Source organism: Agelaius tricolor, unplaced genomic scaffold (assembly GCF_023055355.1).
Source record: "Agelaius tricolor isolate 1412-34295 unplaced genomic scaffold, bAgeTri1.0.p SCAF_30, whole genome shotgun sequence".
Lineage (NCBI taxonomy): Eukaryota > Metazoa > Chordata > Aves > Passeriformes > Icteridae > Agelaius > Agelaius tricolor.
Window position 1 is genome coordinate 2,288,023 of NW_027269290.1, and position 26,879 is coordinate 2,314,901.

General features: G+C 50.4%; 1 protein-coding gene across 1 annotated transcript in view; it reads right to left on the minus strand.

Annotated features, from left to right (window-relative positions):
• Nucleotides 1-26,879, minus strand: part of LGR6 (leucine rich repeat containing G protein-coupled receptor 6) — a 172,777-nt gene that overhangs the window by 96,753 nt on the left and 49,145 nt on the right. Inside the window, exon 2 of the mRNA XM_071450206.1 lies at nucleotides 11,654-11,725. Within this exon, the coding sequence (XP_071306307.1) occupies nucleotides 11,654-11,725 (72 nt within the window). The remainder of the gene's footprint in view (nucleotides 1-11,653; nucleotides 11,726-26,879) is intronic.

Sequence of the window (26,879 nt, forward strand, 5' to 3'; positions counted from 1 at the left end):
ACAGTGAACATCATTTGTGACCAGGCTCATCTTCACTCTCACAGAAAGTCCAAACCAGACCCAAGAGGCTGGGCACAGACCTGGCAAGGGTATTTATTAAAGTTTTGTTTCTTTTTAGGCATTTTTTAGGGGAAGGAGACAGGTGTGGAGGCTGAGCAGTGCAATCCTGGCTGGAAGCAGAGAGCAGGGGAACTCTTGGGTTCTCTCGCTGCTCACAGTGACCCTGAGATGTGTTAGAAAGTCTCTTTTCCCAGCCCAGTGGTTGAAGAAGGAGTCAGAACTCTTAATTTCCCAGTCTCAAGGTTGTTTATTGTATCTTATCTATAAAATTCTTTCTCCTGTCCAGCTGAGGTCTGTTCAGCAAGACAGACAGAGGCACTCTGCCTGCCGCAGAGCAGGGTTATCTTTTTATACTAAGAACTACCTGTACAATATTTGCAATTACTTTCCAATACCTATCACCTATGTTAGACACTGAGCTTCTACTCTAAACCAATCTAAAAGTGCCACCATCACAGCAGAAGATGGAGGCCAAGAAGAAGAAGGAGAAAGGCTGGACACACCCAGATCCCTCCATCTTGCCCCCTGAACCCCCATTCTAAAAACCAAAAAAAATCTACTTTTTCACCCTGTGATAAATTCACTATCATTCTACTTAAACTTCCATGGCTTGTAATTCTTCATCTAAGGTTGGTAATTGTTTTTTCCGAGGGCTCAATCAAAGGCACAGGGGTCTGGGGCTCTGTGCCAAGGTCTCTGAGCCCCCTGGCAGGGGCTGGAGTCCTCCAGGGCAGCCAGAGGGATTTCCTGGCTTCTGACAGGGAACCAGGGCTCTGCAGAGGTCACCAAGGGGACCATGGTGTTCTGGGCAGCCAGGCTCACCTGTGGCAGAGCCCGTGTGTGGGTGCCTGAGCTCTCCCTCCCCTCGGGAATCTGGAGAAAATCTCTCCCATAATGAGGCCTCTGACAGCATAAACAGCACAGGGTCGTCTCTTTAATGTGTGAGAGCAGGTTGGAACCTGCCTCCTGCAGCACATGATCTGCCTGGCAGGCTGGGCTATTTGTCACTTAGGGGCTGTGATTTGGGGTAATTGCTGCTTTTGATTGCTGATTTCCACATGGGAGGGAGGGAGGGAGTGCTGTCCGGGAGGCTGCAGTGCTTGCCTGGAGGGGAGGTGTTCCTGCACGGCATCCTCAGCCTGCTCCTGCATCCTCCTCTCCTCCCTGGCTGTCTGTCCTCACCTCCCCGCAGCTCCGGGCCGCTCACACCTACTCCGGGCTCAAAGTGCCTCTGTGCTCACTTCCCTGGGTGTGTTTGTGTGTTTGCCAGGTCCCTGAATGGATCTGGGACCTCCAGGATTAGCAGCCTGCTCCTGCATCCTCCTCTCCTCCCTGGCTGTCTGTCCTCACCTCCCTGCAGCTCCGGGCTGCTCACACCTACTCCGGGCTCAAAGTGCCTCTTCTGGCAGCTTCGTCCTCTCTGCTCACTTCCCTGGGTGTGTTTGAGTGTTTGCCAGGCCCCTGAATGGATCTGGGACCTGGGATTAGCAGGAGAGGAATGTGAAGCTTAAATGGAGCCCCAGCTGGGGCTGCCGGCCTCCGAGGGTGCTGGGGAGCCCCAGATGCTGGTGGGACACGTGCAGAGCCAGCTGGTGGCACCTCAGCTCTGTGGGTAACACAGAACATAAGGGGGAAATGACTCTGTGTTGTTTTGAAGCAGATGCCCTGTTTTCACTGGGTGAAATTAGAGGTTTCACAGGTGAATTTAGAGGCCCAAAGCATCCCCAGCCCCAGATAAGGCCCCATGCCTCACTGTTGCTGCAGATGTTTCTGTCCTTGGCCATGTTGCACCAGACTGTGCCTTGTCCCTGGCTCACCTCTGGTCTCTGGCTCTTCTCTCCATGCCTTTTCCTCCTCCCTGCCCCTGAGGCAGCCCAGCTCCTCTCCCCAGGGTTAGGGGTCCATGCCAGGCCAGGGGCAGGCCCAAAGGGAGGCACCAACCACAACCACTTCTCTGAACTCTCCTCCCAAGGCCATTGACAGTGTCACGGGGGTCCAAGATGGGGTCTGCCCACTTCTGTGCAAGGACTGGGAGGTGGGACATGTCTGTGTTTGTGCACACAGGCTGAGTTTTCCCTTTCCTAGAGGGCTGCATGGCTGGGTGTGCACGCAGGGTCTGGAGCTGTGGGGTTTGGAGGTTTGCTAGACCTCCAGGACAGGTGCTGATGCTGCTGGGGGTGTTCCAGGTGTTCCAGGCAGAGGAGCAGGGCTGGGCCACCTCTCTGAGAGCAGATCAGGAAGGGGTGAGCCTTTTGGGGTGTCCTGCCAAGGGTGACCCCTGGAAACGTGTCATAGAACCACAGGAGAGTTTAAGCTGGAAGAGACCTTAAAGCTCATCTCATTCCACCCCCTGCCATGGGCAGGGACACCTTCCACTGTCCCAAGGTGCTCCAAGCCCTGTCCAGACAGGCTTTGGATACCAGGGATGGGGCAGCCACAGCTTCTCTGGGCACCCTGTGCCAGGACCTCACCACCCTCACAGCCAAGAATTCCTTCCCAATATCCCATCTAACCCTGCCCTCTGGCAGTGGAAGCCATTCCCTGTATCCTGACCCTCCAGGCCCTTGTCCCCAGTCCCTCTCCAGCTCTCTGGGAGCCCCTTTAGGCCCTGGAAGGGGCTCTGAGCTCTCCCTGGAGCTGTCCCTTCTCCAGGTGAGCACCCCCAGCTCTCCCAGCCTGGCTCCAGAGCTGAGGGGCTCCAGGCCTTGGAGCCTCTTCTTGATCATCCTTTGCTTCCATGCCATTAACTCCTGTGCCAGTTCATGTCAGAGACCCAAGACATAAAAATCTTCCTGTGTGTGACCCTTCCTCTGTCCATGGTCATTTGGCACTCTTCCAAGTGCTTGGTTCCCTCTGTCCCCCTCACTCAGACTCTCAGAAATTCCCCTGCTTGGCAGACAGGCACCCATTGAATATATCTGCAGAATTCAGATCCCACAGGAAATGCAGTGAAATGGTTCTTTCCTTTCCATTTAAAATGGAACAATAACATTTGAAGTGATGCTGCCAGTGTGACATCCCCTGAGACAGCTCCTAATTCACTCCTTCTGTGGAGGAGCTTGGGTGAATAACCCTACCAAGGAGGACAGAAAGGCACTGCCTTTGCCCTAAGCACAGGGAAGAGGAGCTGTTCTTGCAGGGCTGAAATTCTGAAATTCCACATGGGCTCAGCTCTAGGCCTGCTCAGGGCTCTTTTTAGGACAGACCTAATTCAGTGCTATGTCCTGCTCTCCTGAAGTTTACACTGTGACATGGGGTTGGGAGAAAGAGAAAGCTCTGGATTTTAAAAGTGGCTGATAGAAGGGGCAGGTAGAAGGGGAGGGTGACAGCTGGATGTGGCTGGCTTGCTTCAGAGAGCTCGTGGTGGATTTTAGATCCTGCCCCCCCGCCTCCCCTTCCACCACTCCCGTGATTTCTGGGAACATTCCTCCAGGCTTTGATCTGCATTCCCAATACACTCCAAGTTGGAACAAACTCATGGTTTACCACTGTATGGTTGCTGCTGTTCAGTTACCACAGGCTCAACCCTCCTGTATCTTGGGCTTCTTGGTCATGCTACAACTTCCATGGCACGCCCGAAGGCTGTGCTGGGCAAGATGGCTCATGTCAGGTGCTCAGGCAGCTCAGGGATGCTCTTATCACTCACATTAGGAGGCAGGAACGTTGCCCATTGGCAGGACAGGACAAACATGTGTGTCCATATCCCAGTGAAATTCTCCCCTTGCCAAACTTCTATTGAGCGTGTCGGCCGCCCCTTTGATCTCCTGCTCGGGGTGGTTTCTCAAGCGCTCACCCTCTCGAGGCAGTGTGCCCAGACACTCCATGCTCCTGCCTAAACTGTGTCATCCAGCCAAGCCTGGGCCTTCCCCTGGGCACACAGGGGACCACAGGCCCCGTGTCATGCCTGAGTTTGTTCTTGTGCTGGTGCAAAGCAGGAATGAAGCCAATTAAGTCAACAAGTGAAAACATGGTGCATTTGAGGAAAGGGCCAGGCCTGGACTCTTCCTTCTCACACAGGAATCTGCAGCTGGTCCTAGTCTGGTATCTCCTGAAGATGCCTCTAATGTGGTCTGTGCTGTCTCACTCCATCCCTGAGGAGAAGACTGTGCCTGTTTGCAGCCCTGCTCGCTGTACCCCCCTCAATGCCTGTTCCAACTCGATAGATTGATCGCATTTGTTCTTTTGTTTATGGTCCTCAAGCCAGTTTTCAACCCACATGAATGCTCATATGCAAGCCAGTTTGCATTCATTTGCCAAGTAATATTAGTAAGACACAGCCCCTTAATGAACAGGACAGTGAAGACTTTCACTCCATCTCTTTATGTTATAAACTGCAAAGGTTTTCTGTTTGTTCCCTCCAAACTTTCAGAGCAGTTTTCACTTTTGACTCTACTTTTGGTGCCCCACTTGGGGTACCCCAGAACATGGTTAGTCATATGGAAAGCAGTTTTCAGGAAAACTGGATTCAGCTATCCCACCTAGCAAGGATTTTCAGTTGCTGAACACTCTCCCTGGTCTAAATGGAGTAGAAATAAAATGGAAATCTCTAAATTTCCAAAACATTTTGAATTTGGTTTGGGCAGCTGCAATATTTTGGCCTCATTGGTCAATGTTCATGATAGACAACCCCTTAGAAGCCCTTCTCTCCTGTCCTCACCTGCACCTTGGCCAGTGCTAAGGACAGTCCTCACCCCATGCACAGGGATGAGCTTTAGGAGGCTTCATCAGAGGAATTATCCTTTAACTCTCTCTGTGCTTTTGCTCACCCACTGAACTGATGAGCTGCCCCATCCTCTGCCAAGGACTGGTGCCAGCCAGGGGGACAGAAAGTCCTGGATCAACCAGAGCTGGTCTCCTTTTTTGCCAACAAGTTGTGCCCTGGTGCCTTCTCTGCATAGGAGCTGTGCAGAATCCTGGGGGAACCACAGAGACCAAGAATTCAGAGCTGCAGCTCTTTAGCTACGGCCACCTGGAAATGGAGAGCTGTGCCAGGCAAGGTGACTACCAAGGGAGCAGTGATTCTGCCTCCAAATCTCAGCATGGCAAAACAATTTCATGGCCCTACCAGCGTTTGTGTCTCCATGAGAGACCTGTCCAGCCTGATGTGTCATGGAAACCCACCACAGCTGCTGTCTCAGGAGTCCCCTACTTCAGACACTGCTCCAGAAGCAGCTTCTCAGCCCAGTGCCAGCCCATGTGAGCATTGCCCAGGAATGCCAGCCCTGCTGCCACGGAGGAGCTGTCACTCCCACAGGAGCCATGCCCCACTACAGTGCTGCCTCCTCCAGGAGTGACATTGCCTTGGAGTGAGACCTTGTGCTGAACAATCTCCCCAAAGTGGATGTTCCAGATGCCTGGAGGCTGATGGGGGGCTGGGAGTGCTCTAACAACAGGCAAGGGCAGCCAAGAGCAGCACTGGTCCCCATAAGCTTTGATGGCTCCATTGGACCACATGGGAAGGGGAGTGAGAGGGGGGTTCCCTCACAGGTACAAGGCAGGAGAAGAGGGCTGCTGCATTCACATTGCAGCATGCATGCCTGCATGTCCTAGGGTGACATTATGATGCTTGTATCCCCATTTGTGTGTTCTGTTTATGCTGGGTATCATGTTCTGTGCCTTCAAGACTGGCTCTGAAGAGTGAATGTTTTGTTTTGGTTTCTTATCAGCTGCTCCCCCCATGGCTGGTGGGACACAGAGACAGGGCAGTACATGGGTGCTGCTTTTGCTTTTTGCTTTGCTTTTCGCTTTGCTCTTGCTTCTGCTTTGCTCCTGCTTCGCTCTCCCTTTTTGCTCCTGCTCATTAGTTAGTAGCTAAGCAGTCCAAATTTTTTCCTGGACTATTTCTCCTTTCCCTTTTTTTTGGATCTACTTGAACCTGCTCCGGACTGGGACCTGGGAAACACCAAGAGTTTGCACCTTGTGGCCTAGCGGGGCCTGCTGTGGGCAGCAGCCATTCCCAGTGCTGGAGGGACTGATAACAGAGCGACCACCCCCAAGAGAGACCTTCTGAATTTGTCATCTTTTTCAGAGCAGTGAAAGAGCGTAGTCATCTGGTATTGTTCATTTTGTGTGCTGGGGGGTGCTGTGCTTGTTAAATAAACAGGTTCTTTCCACTTGTCTCCAAGGAATCCTTCCCAACCTGGCTGGGTGGAGGGACTGTGTGGCTTTGCTTTCTGGAGGGGCCCCCTTTTGGAGCTTTTCTCCCAAATTTGCCCTAAACCAGGACACTGCATTTTATTTCATTTTGCTTTCGTGCCGTTTCTTGGTCCCTGGGCTGGCAGAGCCGGCGGCGGGTGCTGAGCGCGGTGCTGAGCCTGCTCCCCATGCCGGTGAGTCCCTCTGCCCCCGGGGCCCGAGAACAGGCAGGTGAAAGAGCCAGTGGCTGGGAAGGGGTCTGATCTTGCCGCTGTGCCCTGAAGCAAGAGGTGAATGGCAATGAACACCTGCCTTTGGCTGCAGTTTCCCTTCTTGGCACCGAGCGCTCGCGCTTGGATTCAAAGCGCGGTAACAAAGCCCTTGCCGGCGAACACATTTCAACATGTTATTATTCCCAGGCCGGCTTTCAAGATCTCTTTCTATTCCTTCTGTACTGATTGCTCTTGTTTCTCTTGGCTCCCAGCTCTGGCTTTTCAGGCTTCATTAACTGGAATTTATTAGCAACTTTAAACAATCTTCCTGCTGCCAAAAAGAGAGAAAGAAAAGAAGAAGGGGGGAAAAAAAGGGAAAGAAACAAAGAGGAGACATACTAAACTCTGGGCTGTTCCCTGCCTGTGTGAGGCCCAGCTCTGAACACCTCTATCTGTGCAGGTTTTCTTTGGGGAAAGTCTGGTGAATGCCTGGGCTGGGACTGTGCCTGCCTGTGCAGCCTCTCCTGCCTCTGGAGGGGAGGCTGGGGGCCAGAGGGGAGCACAGCCACTGAGGCCCCTCTCCCACTCCTCTTCAAAGGCAGCTGAGTCTGGAGGATCTGGTCTCTGGGCATCTCCTGAGTATGAGACCTAATTGCACTCACAACACCCTCCTGGGCAGCTCTCAGTAAATACAAATGGCCCACAGGGCACACCTGAGGGCCTGCTCTCATTGCTGGACAATGAAGCTCTGGCAGTGAAAATTACTTTATCAGAGCACATAGGGAGCGAGCTGGAGCAGTCCCTGTGCCCTCATCTGTGCCCTAACCACAGCATCCCCCCTGATGCCATCAGGACATGTTTGGTGTCCAGAGCAGAGAGGAGCCAGTGCAGAAATGCCCTGTGGGACACAGCCTGGCTGGGTGTCATGGGTGGCACCCGTGGGTGATGGCCCTGCTGTCCTCAGGACCCTCATGTGCCACCCTGCTCTGGTTTTTTCCTCACAGTGTGAAGAGGACTAATGTGCTCAGGTGGGTCCACAGTCTGGATTTGCAGGGCTCCACAGCAGTGAAACCTGGCACGTTTTGTCCTTGTTGTCCATGGGACACATGGGCTTCATCCACCCATTTTTGCAGCTGTCTTTTCCTTTCCCCATTATTATTTTTCCTCAGCTGAATCCCAGCTCCCTGCACAAGCTCAGCCATGAGTCCAGCTGCTGTCTGACTTCTGGGAAACTTCACTTGCATGAGGAGTCTGGGGTGGTGCTAAAATAGAGGAACAGAAGGAGGAGAAGTGGTGAAGGGTGTGAAACACCAGCTCTCCTCCATGGGACCCTGGGCTACTGGGGCTAAATTTAAAGAGAGAGAAGATGGAATCAGAGAATCATGGGCAAGAGCAGGAGAGGAGAACCATGAGGAGGAGCCAGAGGAACCTGGGCTTTCTCTGCCCGTTGAAGAAGATAAGGGTTATAGATCAAGGACAAGATGTCAAGAGTTCCTGGGATGTTTCTGAGCATTAGGTCATTTCATAGAATCTTGAAAAGGAGATTTGAAAATCTGGGTTGAAATTGGCAAATTTTTTGCTGAGGAACCTCTGATTTTTTTCGTAAGATTCAAGCACCTAAGGTATCTTTGGCAATAAAGCAAATATAATTTGAAATACCATTTCCTTTTAGGGCTTTACCCAAAGTAAAAGACTAAATGTTAAGAAGCAACCTGAAGATGAAACAATTTTTTCTTTCTCAGGTTAAAAGAAATTTTTGAGGTTGACCAAAGCCCCAGAACATCAGTTTTGGTTCACCTTGAACTGAATTTTGTAAATTTTGTCTTTGATTGCTCCAGCCTGTCACTTGCCTGGTTTATCCAGGAGATAATAGGGAACATAAAGCTGTAGATATTGAACTATTGGGAGCATTCAAAGGAGGGCAGTGAGGATGAGGAAGGGCCTGCAGGGGAAGTTGTGTGAGGAGCATCTGGGCCCACCTGTTCTGTTCAGCCCCCAGAGAAGAGGAAGAGGGGCAGGCACTGATCTGTCTGTGAGCCGTGACAGGACCCAAGGGATTGGCCTGATAATGTGTCAGGGCAGGGAATTGGTCATGGCTCCAGGCCTGACAGAGTTCAAAAGGCATTTGGACCAAGGTGACTCTAGGGGATGGTGCTATATAGGGCTGGGGGTTGGACTTGATGATCTTTGTGGGTCCCTTCCAGCTCAGACCATTCTGTGCCTTAGGGACTCTGTGTAGAGGGCAGACTGGGGCCATAAAGCCACCCAAAATCTCTGGGGGTGAGAAACCTGCTGAAGGCTTTCCATCTACCTGAACACAGGCACCTGCAGCCAGGATGAGCTGCAGCAGAGTCCTCCTCATTGTCAGCCCTTCCCTGCTGGAGGGGGACAGGCAGGGAGGGCTCCCTCCTGCCCAGGAGACACTTGGATGGTGGGTTTGGGGTACCTGGGCTGTCCCTCAGTGCTCAGCAGGGCTTTCTGCTCTTCACTCCCTGCCATGTCCCAGCTCTGCCATGGGGGTGAAGACAAAGGGCTTGGGCTGCTACGTGTCACCCTGGGAATGTGTCCCAGGCAGATGAAATCAGCAGAGATCTGAGCTGTGAAACCTGAACAAACTTCCCTTGAGGATGTCTAAACAAGCAGGATTTGTTTGCTTGATTCTTATGTGTGTCCTGGCACAGAGGGTGATCCCAGCCTGAATGTCATGGTCCTGATGTAATGCTGTGGGATGAAAATTTGGTGAAGATATAAATGAAAAGAGCAGGGAAAATGCCAGGCAAGTTGCATTATTGGTCAATGACAGCCCTATGAATGCTGAACAAACTGTCCCTATCTAGCTGTTGTTGTTGAATCACTTTTAATTTGCCATAGTATATAAAATCCTTCCTTGCTTGATTTCATATAAATTACTTGATTTCCATAAATAGGATTACTATATTACTGCTATCAAATTCAAGCAGGCACTTTGCTATGCACAAGTATATGATGCTGCAGTTTGCATTTCTTCCTTTAACTGTGATGTCAATCCTTTCCAAAGGGAGACTTGTGACACACTGGACCTCCAGTAAAATATTATCTAACAACTTCCAACTATTTTTTCAGATTTTCCTCTTTAAATTTTTCCCCTTTGCCTCTTTCATTCATAATTATTTTTGGCTGTGAGAAGCTGGCTCTTTTGGAACCTATGAATATTTATTCCTTGCTGGTTGAGGCTGCTCTGTTTGTACATGATGTAACCAGGACACGGTTGCTCGCAGCAAGACAACTGCTAATTGTACACAGAGGAGTCTGGGTGTGTGAAAAGCCTCAGCACCCCCAGTGAAGGTGCTGGGTGCCCACATTTCAACATGGAAGTTGATAAAATGAAAGGAGAAAGGCTGCAAGATGGGTGCAAGGTGCTGAAGAACCCACTTCTGTGAGCAGCTCTGGCTCCAAAGCATTTTTGATCCAAAACAGGATCAAAAATGTTTCCTTGTCAGCCTGTGAATGCCTGCTGGGGAGGGTGCCTGGGGTGGCTGGGTCCTTACAATTCCAAAGAATTTGAAATACAGACAGATGGTGATCAGTTACAAGACCATTTGAAGTAAAAACCTGTAATATAAAATCACAGAATCCTGCAATGATTTGGATTTGGAGGGACCTTAAAGATCATCTCATTCCACCCCTGCCATGGACAGGAACAGCTTCCACCAGCCCAAGCCCCATCCAGACTCGCCCTGGACACTTCCAAGGATTCAGGGGCAGCCACAACTTCTCTGGGCACCCTGTGCCAGGATCTCACAGGTGATATCCTGTGATATCTGTAATTCTGACATTTTGGAAAATACCATTGATGAAATGCCAGTGTTGTGCCTTGTGGTGGCAGCAAGATCTGATTCAGAGAAGTGAAAGTTGTTTCATTGAGGCAGATTAAGTTGCAGTAACTGTTATATACACAGTAAGTTCACAACACACATCAAATGAAGCATTAATATTAGGATTTCATGAATACAATAACAGTGTTTTGAAGAAATTGTGTTTTCCAACAGAAGCTGTTGTGTTGAAAGTATCAACAGCATGAGAATAACACCTGGAGGTATTTCTCATGGTCAAGTGGAGTAAGACCATACAGGTGCAATTTACTAATGCAGAAATGGTCAACCTCAACATTCTGCCCCCTGGGCTCCCATTTTTGGGGCTCACAAAGGATTCCAGTGGTTTCTTGTGCTGCTGGTTAATTTTCACACTTTCAGAAGTGGGGCCACTCCTTCACTGACACACAGCCACATGCTGATCCCCAGGACTGAGGCTGCTGCTGTGTCTGAGTGTGTCTGCTCAGACCTCAGTGCACACTGCTGGGACACCTCGGCCTCTGGGGGAAGCTTTTTGGATTTCAGTTTTGCAGGGTGGCTCTGTGTGACATCCCTGGGGGGCTGAGTGTGACATCCCTGGGGACACAGGGACCACGTGTGGCATCCCTGAGGGGTGCATGTGACATCCCTGGGGGGCTCAGTGTGACATCCCTGGGGACACAGGGACTGCGTGTGGCATCCCTGAGGGGTGCATGTGACATCCCTGGGGGCTCTGTGTGACATCCCTGGGGGCTGCATGTGACACACCTGGGGGCTCTGTGTGACATCCCTGGGGGCTGCATGTGACATCCCTGGGAGCTCAGTGTGACATCCCTGGGGACACAGGGACCGCGTGTGGCATCCCTGAGGGGTGCATGTGACATCCCTGGGGGCTCAGTGTGACATCCCTGGGGGCTGCGTGTGACATCCCTGAGGGACTGAGTGTGACATCCCTGGGGGCTCAGTATGACACCCCTGGGGTCTGTGTGCAACATCCCTGAGGGCTCAGTGTGACACCCCTGGGAACTCTGTGTGACACCCTTGAGGGACCCTGTGAAGCACCCGGGGGCTCCTGTGTCTCTGGGCTGCAGGAGGCTGTGAGGGGGACCCTGGCTGCTGAAGGGTGAGTGAAACTCTCTGATTGCTGGCTCTGCTCCAGGCTACAGTGTTGATTTTTGAATGAGAGATTAGGTCCTCTTTTATTTTGGCTTTTGGCCCCACCTCAGCCTGAAGGTGACGACCTCAGCGAAACCCCTAAGCTGGAGCAGCAAACAAAGCCTGCCCCAGCACAGGCTGCTCCCAGCTCAGCCTGCAGCTGCAGGAGCAGCACTGGAGGCTGTGGCCAGTGCTGGAGGAGCCTGTGCAGTGTCCCCCCAGCCCCAGCACCCCCTGCCCATGCAGCACCCCCATACTCACAGCTCCTCCAGGAAGCGCAGGTGCCGGAGCGCGCGGGGCTGCAGCTGGCTGATGTTGTTCATGCTCAGGTCTCTGGCAGGAAGCAAACACAGAGGTTTCTGATCAGTGGTTTGCACAGAATGAACCCCAGTGCCAGGCTCTGGGTCCCCTCTGTGCTAAGTGGGAGAGTGAGAAGCCTCTGCAAGCAGCATTTCAGCATTAGCAGCTGATCACAGCCCGGGCTCTGCCTGCAGAGGGATGGATGGAGAGGAGTAGCCAGAGAGAGCTGGCTCCTTCAGGGTGGTCTGCCTCAGCTCCTCCAAGTTATGAAGCAAGTTAGGACATTTCCCAGCAGCATCAGCAGCCCTGCTGTCTCACAAGTTTTGGAGAGTGAACAGGAAGCCCCGTGACACTGGAAAGGACAACTTGTCCCTGAGCCCAGGAGCATCTCTCTGTCACCATGGCCGTGCCAGCCCCCACAGGGAGATTTTCCAGTGTGTGGACAGACAGGTGCTTTTGAGGAGCCAGCAGCCCATGAGAGAAGGGGTCCATGCCACTGGACTGCCTTTCTCTACACTGTACAAACTAGAGAAGCACACCAGGACTGAGGGGCAGAGCTTGGCTCTGTGGGTGACAAACTGAGGTCAGCAGGTGGAAGGAACCTGGCTGATTGTGCTTGTCTCACTCTGCCATCTCCAGCTAAAGGCTCATCTCCTCTGCCTGGCTTCCAGAGAGCCTCTGGAGGAGGCTGTGCTGGTACCCAGAGGGTCCAGGGTGGTTCTGAAGCCCTCTGCACGTTACAGTCACTGTGAGCTGCCTGAGCAGAGCTCTCCCCATCTCAGGCTGTGAGAGCAGCTGAGTCTGTCCCAGGTGATTCAATGCACAAGCTGGTATGTGGGGAAAACAAGGATATTTCCAGGCTGTTCTTGGGGTCAGAGCACAAGCTGGTATCTGGGGAAAACAAGGACCTTTCCAGCTGTTCTTGGGGTCAATGCACAAGCTGGTATGTGGGGAAAACAAGGATATTTCCAGCTGTTCTTGGGGTCAGAGCACAATCTGGTATCTGGGGAAAACAAGGATGTTTCCAGGCTGTTCTTGGGGTCTGATAGCTGCAACCCTGCCCTCATGAGCAGCTGCACATGATGAAACCCACACTGCTCACCCCAGCCTAGAGCAGGCTTTGTCCAGGTGAGCAAGGGAGCACTGACCCTTAGAGCTGAGGTAAGATGAGGCAGAATTAAAAGCTGGGGTGGTTAAACCCGATGGGAATAGATGGGGAATATCCTCTGGGCTGCTCTTTGTCACTGGGCACAGGCAGGGCAGAGCTCAGCTCCTCCTGGCACTGAACACAGCACAGCCTGATGGGTGTGATGGGAAAATGAGCAGAAACAACAACAAAATAAAAGCAATTTATTTACTCTTTCCTTCTGTGAGCCTCACACACTTGTGAGCCTGAGGAAGGGCTTCCCTGCCCTCCCAGGGGCACTGGGAATGCCTTGGCATTGGGAGGAGGCTCGTGCCAAGGACAAGGACAGAAGCACAAAGGAGAAAAGCCCCTCAGGAGAGCCCAGCAATACAAGAGGGACCTCTCTGAGCTGTTCCACCTGCTCAGAGCCCCTGAGATCTCCCAGGTCATGGAGCAAATGATCTGGAGCATCTCAGCTGGCTTTGGGCTCTGGGGAGGAAATTGCTTCGCTGAAAAATGTACTGAGATTTGCCTTTGTATTCCTCAGTAAAAAATGCTGGAGTTTTGCTGGTAAAGAGCAGAACACCTCAGGGGCATAGGCTTCTACATTTTGACCACTTTCCACAAAAAAAACCCCCGAACCACCATGTTCTAACCAGCTCCATTTAGCATTGGTGTCACTGCAGGTGACACACCAGGAAGGTTGGATGCTGTCCTTGTATATTCTCTGGAGAGGTGTCCTGTGACAAAACCACACACTTTTGTGAGCCCTTTTGAAAATACTCCTGGAGAAGTTTATTTTTTTCTTTTTAACTTTCTCTTCTCCAAAGAAGTAGTAGAAAACTCGCCAAAACCCTATGAGAATTCAAAATTCTATTTTCAGAATGAGTGTAAAAAGAAAATTATTGCCTGCACTGTTCTGTGTGCAATGCTGCATTCTATATTTTGGTGATCCTGGGATACAAGGGTTAAAACATTATTTTGTGCTGCTTCTATTTTTATTTTTAAACCCCCAAGGGCAGTTGCTACTTAGCACCCATTAAAACATCTTTTTTTCCTACATCAAAGTGTCTCCTGTTTGTGTTGTAATGAATCTGTCTGATGTTTTGACATGTTGTGGAACAATGTGAAAATAACGAAAAATAATGTAAAATGAAAGACTGTGAGAGAAAACACAGATCTGAAACGTCCAAAATCTCCTTGAAACTCTGAGGTATATTCCTTAAGTTGCCTTCTGCTGGTAGTGTAGAGAATACCCCTTGCCTGCCACTTTCCAAGCCTCATGGAAGTGCCTTCTGTGTGCCCAGGTGCTCCCCAGGTGTGGTGGGGACAGCTGGACACTGGCTGGGTGGTGGCTGCAGGGATGTCCAGACTCATCAGCCTGGGCCCATCAGTCCCAGGCAGCAGCAGGGCTCTGGGTGGCTGAGGATATGGGACAATATCTTTTATTATCTTCTAGAATCCCAGATGGTTTGGGCAGGAAAGGACCTCCAAGCTCATCTCATTCCACCCCTGCCATGGCTGGGACACTTTCCACTCTCCCTGGTTTCTCCAAGCCCCTCCAACCTGGCCTTGGACACTTTCCTCCTGCCCTGATCCATACCTAAAAGGAGAAAATCAATACCTTAAAGGAACAAAATACACTGGTTTCTGAAAAAGTCTTCCAAAAGGCAGAGGAGAGATGCCCTTATCCATCACCCTGGAGCCTCACAGCTCCACAGAATGTGGCTTTTCTTTCCAAGCCCCCCTCCTGCAGCCCTGGGGCTATGGGGACAGGCAGGTCTGAGACAAGGGGGTCTCTCCCACCATCTCTTTGGGCAGTGAAGAAGAGCCCAGCCTTTCTTCAAGGTTGTTACATAGAAAATATTTTGAGTAAATTTATTTAAAAGTCACTGCTGTTTTGGCTGTTTGAACACTCTGGTGGTTTGCAGTCCTGCAGGACTCAAGTGTAATACATCTCCACTGACAGCCCTGGAAAGGGCACCCCAAAAGGGCAAATCCTGGCAGTGGTTTGCCAGCTAATGAACAGCAAGGCAAAGGTTCCAGGCACTCAATTTTGCCATGAACTCTGCAGTGTGACATCCTGCAGGGACCCCCCAGCAGCTCCTCCAGAGCAGGGGACATCACACCCGACCTGGGGTGCTGGAATCCCTGGCCTGGCCCTGGTGTGAGGACAGCATGGAATGTGCAAGGACAAATGGTGTGAAGGAGGAACAAATTCCTCCAAGGGCTGGAAATAAACTTCCCAAGCACAGCCCTGGACCTGGTGATTTTTCTAGCCACAAAAGTACGAGATGTTTCTCCACAGGCTGTCCATGCTTGTGTGAAAGCTGAGGCACAGGATTCTTGCCTGAAGTGTTGTGGGAGTAAATATTTGACTTATTACTCATTTAAAGATGTTGTTGACTTGTTGCTGTGTTTTCCCAAGCTTGTGATTTTCCTCTTAGTAATGTTTCTTATGTTATGTACATCCCCAACACATGCAAGGGTGGAAATGCTTCCTGTCAGAGCAATCAGAGGAGCTGTTTATCTCTTCAAGTGTTTGGGGGTGGTTACTTCAGTCAGCCACATTCAGTTAATTCAAAAGGAACCCACAGTATTTGAACCTTGTTGGATTATTTTTTCTGCAGCATCAAGCAGAATAAAGAGGGATCCATGGATAAATGGGTCAGGGTCTCCTCTGACCTTTCCCAGCTGTGTCAGTGACCTTGGCTTTCCAAGCCAGGGCTCTCTTCTGGGTGCCTGAGCATCCAGGGAAGCCAAACAAGTGCTGGGTCACTCATGTCTGTGCATGGCCCTTGTCCATTTGCACTGGATAAACCATTCCAAAGGTGAGGTCTGTACCAGAGCAGGCAGTACAGAAATGCACTAATTATTCAAATCTCAAAGTCCCTTAAACTCTAAAAGAAATCAGAAAGGTAGGAGAAGAAATGGGGTGCTGCAGCTTCACCCAGGCTTGCAGGACCTGCAGAGGAACTGTCCAGATTCTTGCCTTTGAGTTCATGATACCTCTGAGCAGTGGTGCTCTGGGACAAGCCACCCCTCTCCTGTCCCAGAGCTCCCCTGTTCTTCCTTCCCCTGTGACTGCCCTGTCTGTCCTCTGTACAAAATATCAAATAAAAGCAGGAATTCTTTTGCTGTCAAATCACCCTTCATGGCTGTGGTCTGGAATGCTGCCAGCAGAGTGAACTACTCTACTACTCCCAAAACTGAAACTCTGCTCTTGTATCACCCTGCTTACCCAAGAAGCCTTTTAATGCCTCTTGCATTAAGTGTAGAATACACCTATGCTTTCAAATGGCACTGCACCAAAGCCATCATGGCTATAATTAGTGTGATTTAACTTTCCCCCCTTCCCCAACTAATTCTAAACATTTATCGTAAGCGTTTCTAACTTGTACCTGCAGGAAAACTGAGACACAGTTCATGGAAACTGAGCTCATGTGATTCAGCCTCAGACCTTACAACTCCTCTGGCCCTCGAGGTGTTCCTTAAATTATTTGCTTTGATGTCACCTTCTTTCATGAACAACCTTTGATTATTCACTGATTAGCTGATCTTCCTTTACCAAAAAATGAGGTGACACACACACAGTGCTGGGCTCCCTGCTGGGACTGCCTGCCACGCTGTGAGATGGTGAGCACAGAGTTTTAGCTCAGGGGTGATATGAGAAAAGAGATCAAAAGGGTTTTTCCTTGGCATCACTGCTGGGCAGGATGTGTGGGGTGCTCTGAGCCATGGAGTGAGGCAGGCCCAGAGCCTGCAATGCCCCCATGGTGTTCAGCAGCCCAAGACAGGAAATGCCCAGTGATGATGACTGGACCTTAGAAACCCCTTTTTCTGCCTTCAGACCCTTGCTTATCTCTCTGCAAGGCTATAGGTCACATTCCTTTGACCCTTCCTATTGGACAATTTCTAAAACCCCTGTACCCTATAAAAACCCCTACTTTTGCCCAGTTTGGCAGAAGAGCTGTCCCTGAGACCTTCACAGAAGATTCAATAAAGACACTCCTGTGGAACCTCACACAGCCTTCTCCTCTCTCTCCCTGTGTCTGCCTAAGGCACCCAGCAAGCAAAGAGCTGAAATCACAATGAGCTGATAATCACTAGAGCTGATATCACCTAAGCTTGCTAAGGTGGCTGTGGCTGGGAGCTGTTTGGGAGCTGGGACAGGCTGTGCTGGACAGGGCTGGGCCATCCAGACCCCATTGGGAACTGGGACAGGCTGTGCTGGACAGGGCTGGGCTATCCAGACCCCATTGGGAACTGGGACAGGCTGTGCTGGACAGGGCTGGGCCATCCAGACCCCATTGGGAACTGGGACAGGCTGTGCTGGACAGGGCTGGGCCATCCAGACCCCATTGGGAACTGGGACAGGTTGTGCTGGACAGGGCTGGGCCATCCAGACCCCATTGGGAACTGGGACAGGCTGTGCTGGACAGGGCTGGGCCATCCAGACCCCATTGGGAACTGGGACAGGCTGTGCTGGACAGGGCTGGGCTATCCAGGACCCTGCAGCCTGTTTGGATACCCCAAAACCCAGAGGGGCTGCATTAATGGAGCTGTGGGGATGTCCCTGTGCAGCCCCTCTGGGAGGAGGCAGAGAGGCACCTGCAGGGCTGGGTGGATCTGCATGCTCTGGGCCAAAAGGACAGGATTTTATGCTGCTCTAAAGGGGCTGCATGAAGGACACCCTGCAAGTCTTGCCTGAACAACATCCCCAGATGCTCCTCTAGGGACAGCAGGATTGGTGCCTCTCACAAACCCAAAGCACCTAAAGCTGCCCACTGAACTGGGGGAAGGTGAGCCCTGCCCATGAGCCCCACAGCTCCTGATGTGTCTTCCCAGGCACAAAGCAAAGTGTTTCCTCAGAGATGGGCTGCAATTAATTAATGCAAGCACAATTAATGCAAGCAGAAGCCAACAGACCTAAAGCAACACAGGTTGAAGCCCCTCCAGGACTGGGGCTGCTCAGCCAGGAGGGTTTGAAGGGGAAACTGCAGGGGTAGGGTTTGGCTGAGGCCAAGCAGAGACACCTCAGAGCCAGATGTGCATCTGTGCATAGAAAATTGCACAGCTGGCAGAAAGATTCTCCTATAGAAAGAGCAACTCCTACCTGTGGCTTGGAGAAGTCATTCCCCAGCCACCTCTGTCTGCTCCAAAGGGGCAGAAGGTCTGTCCTTGGCTTCAGTCCCCAGAGGTGCTCCCCATGGGTCCCTCTGTCACTCAGCAGAGCAAGAGGCCTCTGCCTTCCTGCTCTTGCAGCCTTCAAGAATTTTGTTCTGCAAGGTCCCTGCAAGCTCAGGTTGCTGTTCCTGGACCTCCACAGAGCCCACAGTGGGGCACCCCATGGGCTTCTGGCTTCCCTGGTACCTCAGTGAAATCCAGTGAAATCCAAACTACAGCTGGAAATGAGGGCAGACATGGCCCGAGTCAAGTACAAGACTTTCAGTATTTTGGGAAATGAAGCTCTTGCTCCCTGTTTGTAAGGAGGCAAAGTCACCCAAAGGACAAATCTGACTGAGATCCTGGTTTGAGCCTACAGGAAGCTGCTGAGAATCCCAGGTGGTGACTGTCTTCTCAGCCCCTAAATTGCTCTGCTGGATGAATATGTTCATATTTTTCAAGATGTTTAGGATATTAATGTGCTCTCTCCCCAGCCCAGGCTCAATCCAGCTCCTCTCACTTTTGGTGCTGAACCTGTGGCTTCCTGGACCATAAAAAACTCTTTCCTCACACTCAGGCAGGTGAGCAGAAATTTTTGTGATTGTGAGGAGAAGCTAATGACCTGCTATCCTCTTGATTAATTAGTTGCACAATTACAGCATGAAGGCCTCCCAGTCCAGCAGTCTGATTTCATGGGGAACTGAACAAACCAGACCAAAATTCCAGTCCTTATCCTGGAAAGGCCCAGCACTAGGCCTGTTCTTGTAAGGAATGAAACACCCTGAAATCCCTGGGTGCTGAGCACTGTCTGTGCCTCTCTCCTGGCCACTCTCATTAGCATCCAGTAAAAATGCACAGTTACACCACCAGAAAAGAAGCCCAAGGGCAATAAATGATGGTTTCAGAAATACTTCAGATTATACTAGAGTGATTCATAAAGGTTCTCACTATCTCTTTTCCTCTTTATCTTGAAATCTCCAAGGTCACCACAAAATGCCTGAATTGCCTGGGGCAAAGCTGGGGCTGATGGTAAAATGGTACCTGGAGCCATAGAACCAGCTGAAATTCTTCCTAACAGCCTGCAGGTTGAAAACTACACTAAAGGTAGTCTCCATAAAGAGAAGGAGAAAGGGAAGATAAAGAGATCAAAGCACTAAGAGCTCATTTACATCACACCATATCTGGAGGCACCAGCACTGCTTCAATCCCATATCACTGCAATGGGCAAGAGCTGAACGTGTTTCTACTCCCACCTCTCCACGTTTGAAAATAGATCAGTCATCTCAGATCATCCCCCACGTGTAGGCCCTAGCCCAAATCTCCACAACATTTCAATAATGAAGTCTCAGCCAAGGCCAGTTTGCCAGGGTGAGATCAAACCCATTCCTGCACCAGAAGCTGGGTCTGTGCAGTGGGAGCAGTGACCCTGGGCTAGTAAAGCTCTGCCACCCTGGCTGCTCCTCCTGCACCTCTCCCTGTAGCTGTCCTGGCTGTGCCCTGTGCCAGCTGTGCCCTGTGCCAGGCTGTGCCCTCCAGCAGGGCAGCAGGAGGGGGCTGAGCAGGGCACTGATGCCTTTCTGCCCCTGGGGATGGCTGGAGGGGGAACCAGAAGAAATCACTTCTAGAAACCCTCTGGCAGGTCAGGGCTGCCATCCCACCCCAGGGGCTGCCAGGGGGAGTCAGGGGAGACAGGAGGGTGTGGGGTGAAGCCCAGGGCAGGTGGAAGCTCAGGGCACTTGGCTGCAGCCAGGTGGAGGAGAGAGGGATGAGAACAGCGGCCCCTGTGCCAGGGGCAGGAATGAGACCTGGATCAGAGCATAAGGGCACTCTTTCTAAATAGGCAAAATTGTTTATTTTGCACAGTGTGTCATAGAATCACAGAATCATAAAATATCCTGAGCTGGAAGGGGCCCACAAGGATGGAGTCAACTCCTGCACAGGACAGCCCCAAGGATCTCCCCATGTGCCTCAGAGTTGTCCAAACACTCCTTGAACCCATGGAGGTTTTTCTCCTGGGCTCTGTCTCCTGTCTGTAGCTGTCCTGGCTCCCAAGGAACATGGCAATCCCAGGGGAGACAATCCCAGCCCAGGTGCTGTGAGAGGCAGGGAGCAGATGGCTGCTCTGGCTGGGTGCAGCTCTGGGGAGCACGACAGGCACTGACACCCCTGGGCCTGTGTGGGTGCTGTGGTGGCTGCTGTGCCATCACACAGAGCTGGGGATGGGGAATCTCCCACTGGTGGGGAAGGTGAAACAGGAAAGCCTTATAAATATGATTGTCTGGCAAAAGATTTTGAGAGTATGGAAACTATAAGCGAGATTGAAATGAAAGCAAACTTTGAGATCCCTCAGTTACTGAACAGCTGGAAAACAATGGTGTGGCCAGCTGAAGGTGATCCCCTTTTGATGGAACAACACCCTCTGCTTGCAGACAGGCCCAAGGGTCAGAGCAGACCCTGCCAGCTTGGCAGAAGGGGCCCAAAGAGGAGTTTTTAGGGTTTAAAATGTAACATGGTATGGTAATGTAATGATTCTTACAGGCTGTATGTAAATGCTATAGGATTTGTATCTTGTACTAGATTGGTTAGTGAGAATCAGAATATTCAACACAGAAGATTTATTGTATTGTAATGGGAACCTCACTCTCTTACCCTTCTACGCTCTTACGCTTTTGCTCTCTTGCCCTTTTACTCTCTTACCCTCTCATCCTCTCTCCCCCTCTCTTCTCTCAGTCCTGCTCCAGCTGTGGCTGGCAGCTCCCAGCAGGGCCCTGCACCCAGGCCCTTTGCAATAACCCCAAGTTCCAAGCCCTGGCTGCAGAGATCTCTCCTCTCCATCCATCCCCACTGTCCTACCCCTGGTGCTCCTACATCCCACACCAAACAGGGGGAGGCTGACAGAGCCCCTGCCATTCCCTCTTTCACCTCCCAGACAGAGCAGCCAGTGCAGCAGTCTGCTTTGAGTTGGATGTTGGGCAAGAAGCACAATTTTTCTTTTCTGTTACCATTCTGCAAGTTCGTGTTTTTGGTCATTGCCATGAAAGGGAGGTCCAGAGGGAATTGGTTTGGGTTGATCAAAATAATAAAAACCATGTTGGTTTTTTCCCCCCCTTCAGTGTTGACATTAAAAAAATCATCCCAGAAAGGGCATTCTACACCAGAAGTAATTTGAAAAGAAAAATGTTTCTGTCCAGAAAATGTCAAAGCAGGGCTTCTCAAACTCTTTAAAACTCTTTTTACATGTTAGCCTAACTTAATAGGGTTCAGAGTTGACAAGTGGATGAGCTGGGTCAACCTTAATATTTTCATTAGTGTGAGTACATCAAATCTAAAAGAACCTCTAAACAAAAAAGAAACATTGGGGCCTGAATGAGAGCAAGGAACACCTTTTTAAAGCAAGAAAAATGAGATTGTAAGTATATGTCCTTTCTTCCCACCATGTCCTTTGGAGCAGCCACAGTCCAGCAACATCCTGACTTTTGGCAACTAAATGGTCTCCACTATGAAAAGTGGAGACTTTTGAAAGAGAATGAAAAGAACCTCATTCTTTTCTTGAATGAAGAAATTCATTAAAGAAAAGAATGAATGAAAAATAATGAAAGTGAAGATATGAAAGAACCTCATATCCCCTTGTGAGGATGAAAGAACCTCACATCCCCTGGTGTCCAGACTGGGTTGTTCCCTGTTCTCCTCCAGGTCTCTGCTGAATTTCAGGTCCCCCCTTGCCAGACTTTTTGGGGACAAAATTCCTTCTGTGGGAGGCAATATTGTCTTAACCTGGAACAGCTACCAGGGAAAGGTGAACCCAGGAGCATCTTCCTCTTTTCTGCCCAGCCAAAGGCTTTTGAACAAGACAAGGAGCAGCAAACAGCAAACCAACACAACTGGTGCATCCCCAGCATTCCCCATGCAAGTGGCCTTGAAACCAAATGGGTGTTGGAAATGTGTCCCCTCCCAAATACTGAATGCAGAAATGAACCCAGTTCTGGAACCAGGACAGCAGCTCAAGATCAGCCAGGGATGGTTTTAAGCCACAGAGTTGTTCTGGGCAGGCAGAAACGGCCTGGCAGAGGTTCCTGCACAGACTGGAGCTGTTCTGGCACCACAGCACCTCAGCTTATCCACTACAGCCTGCCCTGCCTGCTCTGGGTCCTGCCCACAGCTCCCAGACCTCTCTGGGCAGTTTGCCCCAATGCTCACAGTAAAGGGATTTATTTACAGCCCACCTGGTGCCACCTGCATGGTCGTCCAACCACTCCTGGAGCCCAACAGAATTAATTCCTGTGGAAATGTTCCTGGGAGAGAACTGATCCACCTGGAGAGCAAGGCTTGTTGAAGTGCACCAAACAGCAGACACTGATGTGTGCAAACCCAGGGCACTGGGAATATTTCTCTGCCTGCTCTGGGGTGCCCTGACCCCCAGGGCAGCACTGACTGTGACCCTCATCCATGGAGAAAGTTTCCCAGACTTCAAGATAGACTGGAATCCCCAAAAGTGTGAAATAGATTATAGAGAGTAGTGTAGGTGAATCACTTGGTGAGAAATTGAGGTTTTGGGATTTTTAGTATGTTGTGGATGGAAGCAAGATGGAGGGCACAGGGTGTCCTCCTGGGTTTCTTCTTCTTCCTCCTTCTTCTTGGGTTTGGGTGGCATTTTGTAATTGGGCAGAAAAGTCCACATTGTGGGCTCTGTGGAATCAGTTATTGGGTTAAAAAGGAAAATAATCTAGGTGTCAGCTCTTAATCGGATAGTTTAGTTTTGAAAGACCTTGGAACAAGAGATTGTTGGCCATTTTGTGCTTTCTAATGAAAAGCTGCAGAACTCACAGTAGTGAGACTGTTTTACTGATAAGAAATAATGAACACCTGAGTCCAAACATGAACAATCATCCCAAGTTCCTTCAGTCCAGAGCCAGAGAAACCCACAACTGGTACCCTCATACTGAAGCAGACAGGAACAGAGATGGGACAGGGTGTAAGTCCTGTCCACATGCAGGACTCCTCTGCTTGCAGGAGATGAGTGAGGAGGGTGTGACAGAGGCATGATGCTGGTTGGATGCAGTTGGAGGATGTGCTTTTTATGTACAAATTGCTGGTAAAGAATTGTATAGAATCTCTCTATACAGACACAAGACAAAGATACACAACAAATTAACATAGAATAAATCTCTCTGTGGCTATTCAGGGTGATTGTTCAGTGCTATATCTGGCTCAGGGGTGCCTAAATCACTGATTGCCAGGACCAGCCAGGGGTCCAGGCAGGCTGAGGGCAACACAGCAGCAGAGGTTATTGAAAGTTGTCTTCTTGTGGCTCCCAGAGGCTCTGGGTGAATTTCCATGAGCAAACACCTGAGAGTGATGGGCAGTGCTGGAGACCTTGTGTCACCCAAGTGCTTCCTGGCTGTGTACCTGGCTGGGACTGGCTTCAGACCACCTTGGTACCTGTGGCCAGGCCAGAGAATCTGCAGAGAGCTCTGGATCTCCTTTAGGGAGTGGGCTGAGGGGAGGAAGGTGTGGGCTGCACACAGACATGCTTCCAGCTGCACATGGGGCTCCTGCAGCCACTGTCACCCACAGCCTTCCTTTGACTGCACCAGCTCTGCACAGAGCAGATTTGGCCCCACATATTCTGGGAAAGCATCAGTTGGAAGCCTAAGGAAAGGCAGAACTTGGGTTAGGGAGTTCCACCTGTACTGGAGCTGGAAGTACACTCCTTCTGTGTGCCCACCATTAATTGGTGCAAGAGCTCCTTGCACATCTGGCCCAGAGCAGCCACCTCTGTCCTGTTCCTCTTCACTGCACACATCTGGGCTGTCCCATCCCTGCAGCTGATCCCTCTTGTCCCCAGCCCTGCTCCAGTGACCACAGAGAGCTGGTGGCCGAGGCTGTGGCAGGTGGGCAGGAGCTCCACAGCCTGGAACTGCCAGAAGTGCAGGTCAGCACTCTGAGAGTGCTCACTTCTGTCACACTGAGGGAGTCTGGCAGCACACAGCTCTTCCTGTCATTCTCTGGCTGGCAGGGAATCAGGGAGAGCCTCTGACAGGTGTCAGTCACTGTGGGGAAGGGCTGCAGGAGTGAGGGAAAAGCTGCTGAGATGGAGAAGAACTGGGACAAGGCACTACTGGGAAAGCACTGGGCCAGGCTGCCTCTCCCCTTGGAAGGCACATTTTGGTGGGTTTAACACAAAACCATGTATAGAATCACAGAGTCATTAAAGGTCTCCAAGATCAGCAAGTCCAGCCTTTGACCAAATGCCACCATATCACTGTGGGCCCTCAAGCAGCCATCAACAAAGAGTGTGTTAAAGCTCTACACTACAAAAATATAAGAACTTTACGACTCCCTCCCCATTAACAGGCTAACCTATATTTAAATAGGAGAATTAATGCTAGAATGAGTAACCAGGGTCCTCCCCCTATGAAGCAAGCTTACATCTGTACATTATTAACAAATCACCAATACACAACAAATCAAACAAGCAGAGTATTAAATATCTTGTTAACCCAACAGAGGAGCGTCCATTAAGAAAGATTAAAACCTGTAAAAGGAACTAGGCCCGACTGTTTACCAAAAACATAGCCCTCAGCAACCCAAAACCAGGTATTGAACCATATTATGGCAAAGTACCACATCTGCACCACTGCCCTGGGGACAAGCTGGTCTGAGAATGGCAAGAAAACAGTAAAGGAGAACTGGAGGGTTGCAGTAGATGCACTGCTGACTCTTAGTGCAGTTTGTGCCTGTCACTACTTGGAAGTAAAAAAATTTGGAAACTTCTTACAGGGGACCAAATCTAATAAATTTTGTAGTTGAAAATGTCTGAATGGCTGATTGAAATGCTTTATGCTCACATCAAAACATTTCATTCACTAAAAGCCAAGCCATGACAATGCAATATTTAATGACAGGCAGCACCTGCACAAACTAACCCGAGGCTGAATTTGGAAAAATCAAAAGTAAAATGAAACCCCAATTGAAACAAAATCCTTCACTTCAGACTCAAACATCTCCAATATGTTTTCATTCAAAAAATTCTACCACATCTCTGTTGCCTGGAAACTTTTGCGTTTGAGAAAGAGCAGTTTTTGCTCTAGGAAGCTCACTCAGAGAAAAGCCTGGTTTCCCTGGCATTGCAGGGGGATCCTTTTGCTGCTCACAAACAAGTTACCATCTTGGGATCCTGTGGGTGCCAGGCACTGCAAGAAAGGCACTGAGGGAACCCTGGTCTTGATTCTGAGCTGATCCTGCCTTGTGCCCACAGAGATCTGAGACACCACAGGTTATCCCAAACAGCACTTAAAGCTTTCCCCTAGGGGAAAACTGCATCCAGTCCCAAAAGACTTGGCCAAAACTTTGGGCAAACAAAGAGCAATGGTTGTGTCCAGCCCAGAGCTGGCAGAGACACCTCCCAGCTGTGTCTCTTGTCTTTCAATCCCATTTGTTCTCTTGTCTTCCAATCCCAGTTGTGTCTCTTGTCTTCTGTATGCTCTGAATCCCAGCAGCCAGGTCAGCAGGGTCCTCCCTGGGCAGAATGGCTGAGAGAAACAGAGAGGTGGGGAAGAGCTGTGGGGGAATAAGAACCCTGTGCCTGTGCCTTTTGTCATGGATTGAGGTGCCCTGAGTTCAGGTTATGCTCTCCACCAGCAGGGAGGTGTATCACAAGGGTACAGGATGGGTCAGGCTGGGTGCAGCTCTGAGCAGCCTGGTCTGCTGGAACCCTAACCCTGACCCTGTCCCCTCCCTCAGCAGGGGAGCTGGAATCAGATGTGGTTTAAGGTCCCTCCCAAACCAAATCAGTCTGTAATTTACAATCCTATGCAATTCTAAATCTTGTGGTTCTAATCCCCTGCTTTGCCCTGAGAGGAGCTGCCCCTTGCAATGATGGGGCAGCAGAATCTCCCTCAAGGTTTGCACTTTGCTGTTTTAGTCTGGTTTGTGCCACTAGTTCAGTCACAAGTGTGAGAAGCAGCTGTTTAGACAAAGAACTACCTGTGCAGGCTGGGATTCTCAAAGACACTCAAGTAAGGCCCTGAAAATTGCAAAGAGCAGCAACATCTGCAGGATGGCTGCCTTGAGAGGAGAAAACCTGGCTTAACCCAACACCTGCTGAGCAGCCAGGCAGTGTCCAGGGCTTGCCTTTCAGCCCCTTGTCTTGGAGGTGGAGTTGTCTGTGCCAAAAAGGGCAGAGGAGGAACAACCATGTCATGACAGAGCTGAATACATTTAATGCACTCAAGCAGCAAGGGAAGGCAATAATTCACTCTGGTCCAGGACTGCCTTGGGATGGTCTGGCACACCAGATGATTTATATTTAGAGCTGGGCTTGGCAGGTGCTTTTATGGACCAGAAGTTTGGTTTTCAATTGTATTCAACCTGTCCCAAAAGTTGTTCAAACCATTCCAGGTTGTGGCATGGCCAACTATTAACTAGGTCAGTTGGGAAAGAAGTGCACAAAACTGCCCTCTTCTGTTTCCTGGGAGCTGGGTAGTGCTGCCTGCTGCCAGAGGCACGACACATTGATCAGAGCTCAGCCTCTTCAACATCCTGCCCCAAATATCTGGGTGGAGTGGCAGGAACCCAGAGCTGAGCTCCTGCCCTGCCCCAGTCTCAGGTTTTGGTTGTTAATTGCTGCCCTGAGATGTGCAGGGTGTCTCTGTTTCTTCCCCCACGTCTGAAGAAAGACTCAGAGTTCTTCAGTTTTTGATCTTGAAGTTGTTTATTAATTCTTATCTATAAAATTTTCTTTCTGCCCAGCCAAGATCTGCTCAGCAGGGCAGCCACAGGCACTCTGACCACCCTCAGGGTGGTGTTGTCCTTTTATACTACAAACTACATATAACATATTTACACTTAATTCCCAATACCTATCACCTGTGTTAGACAGTGCACTTCTATTCT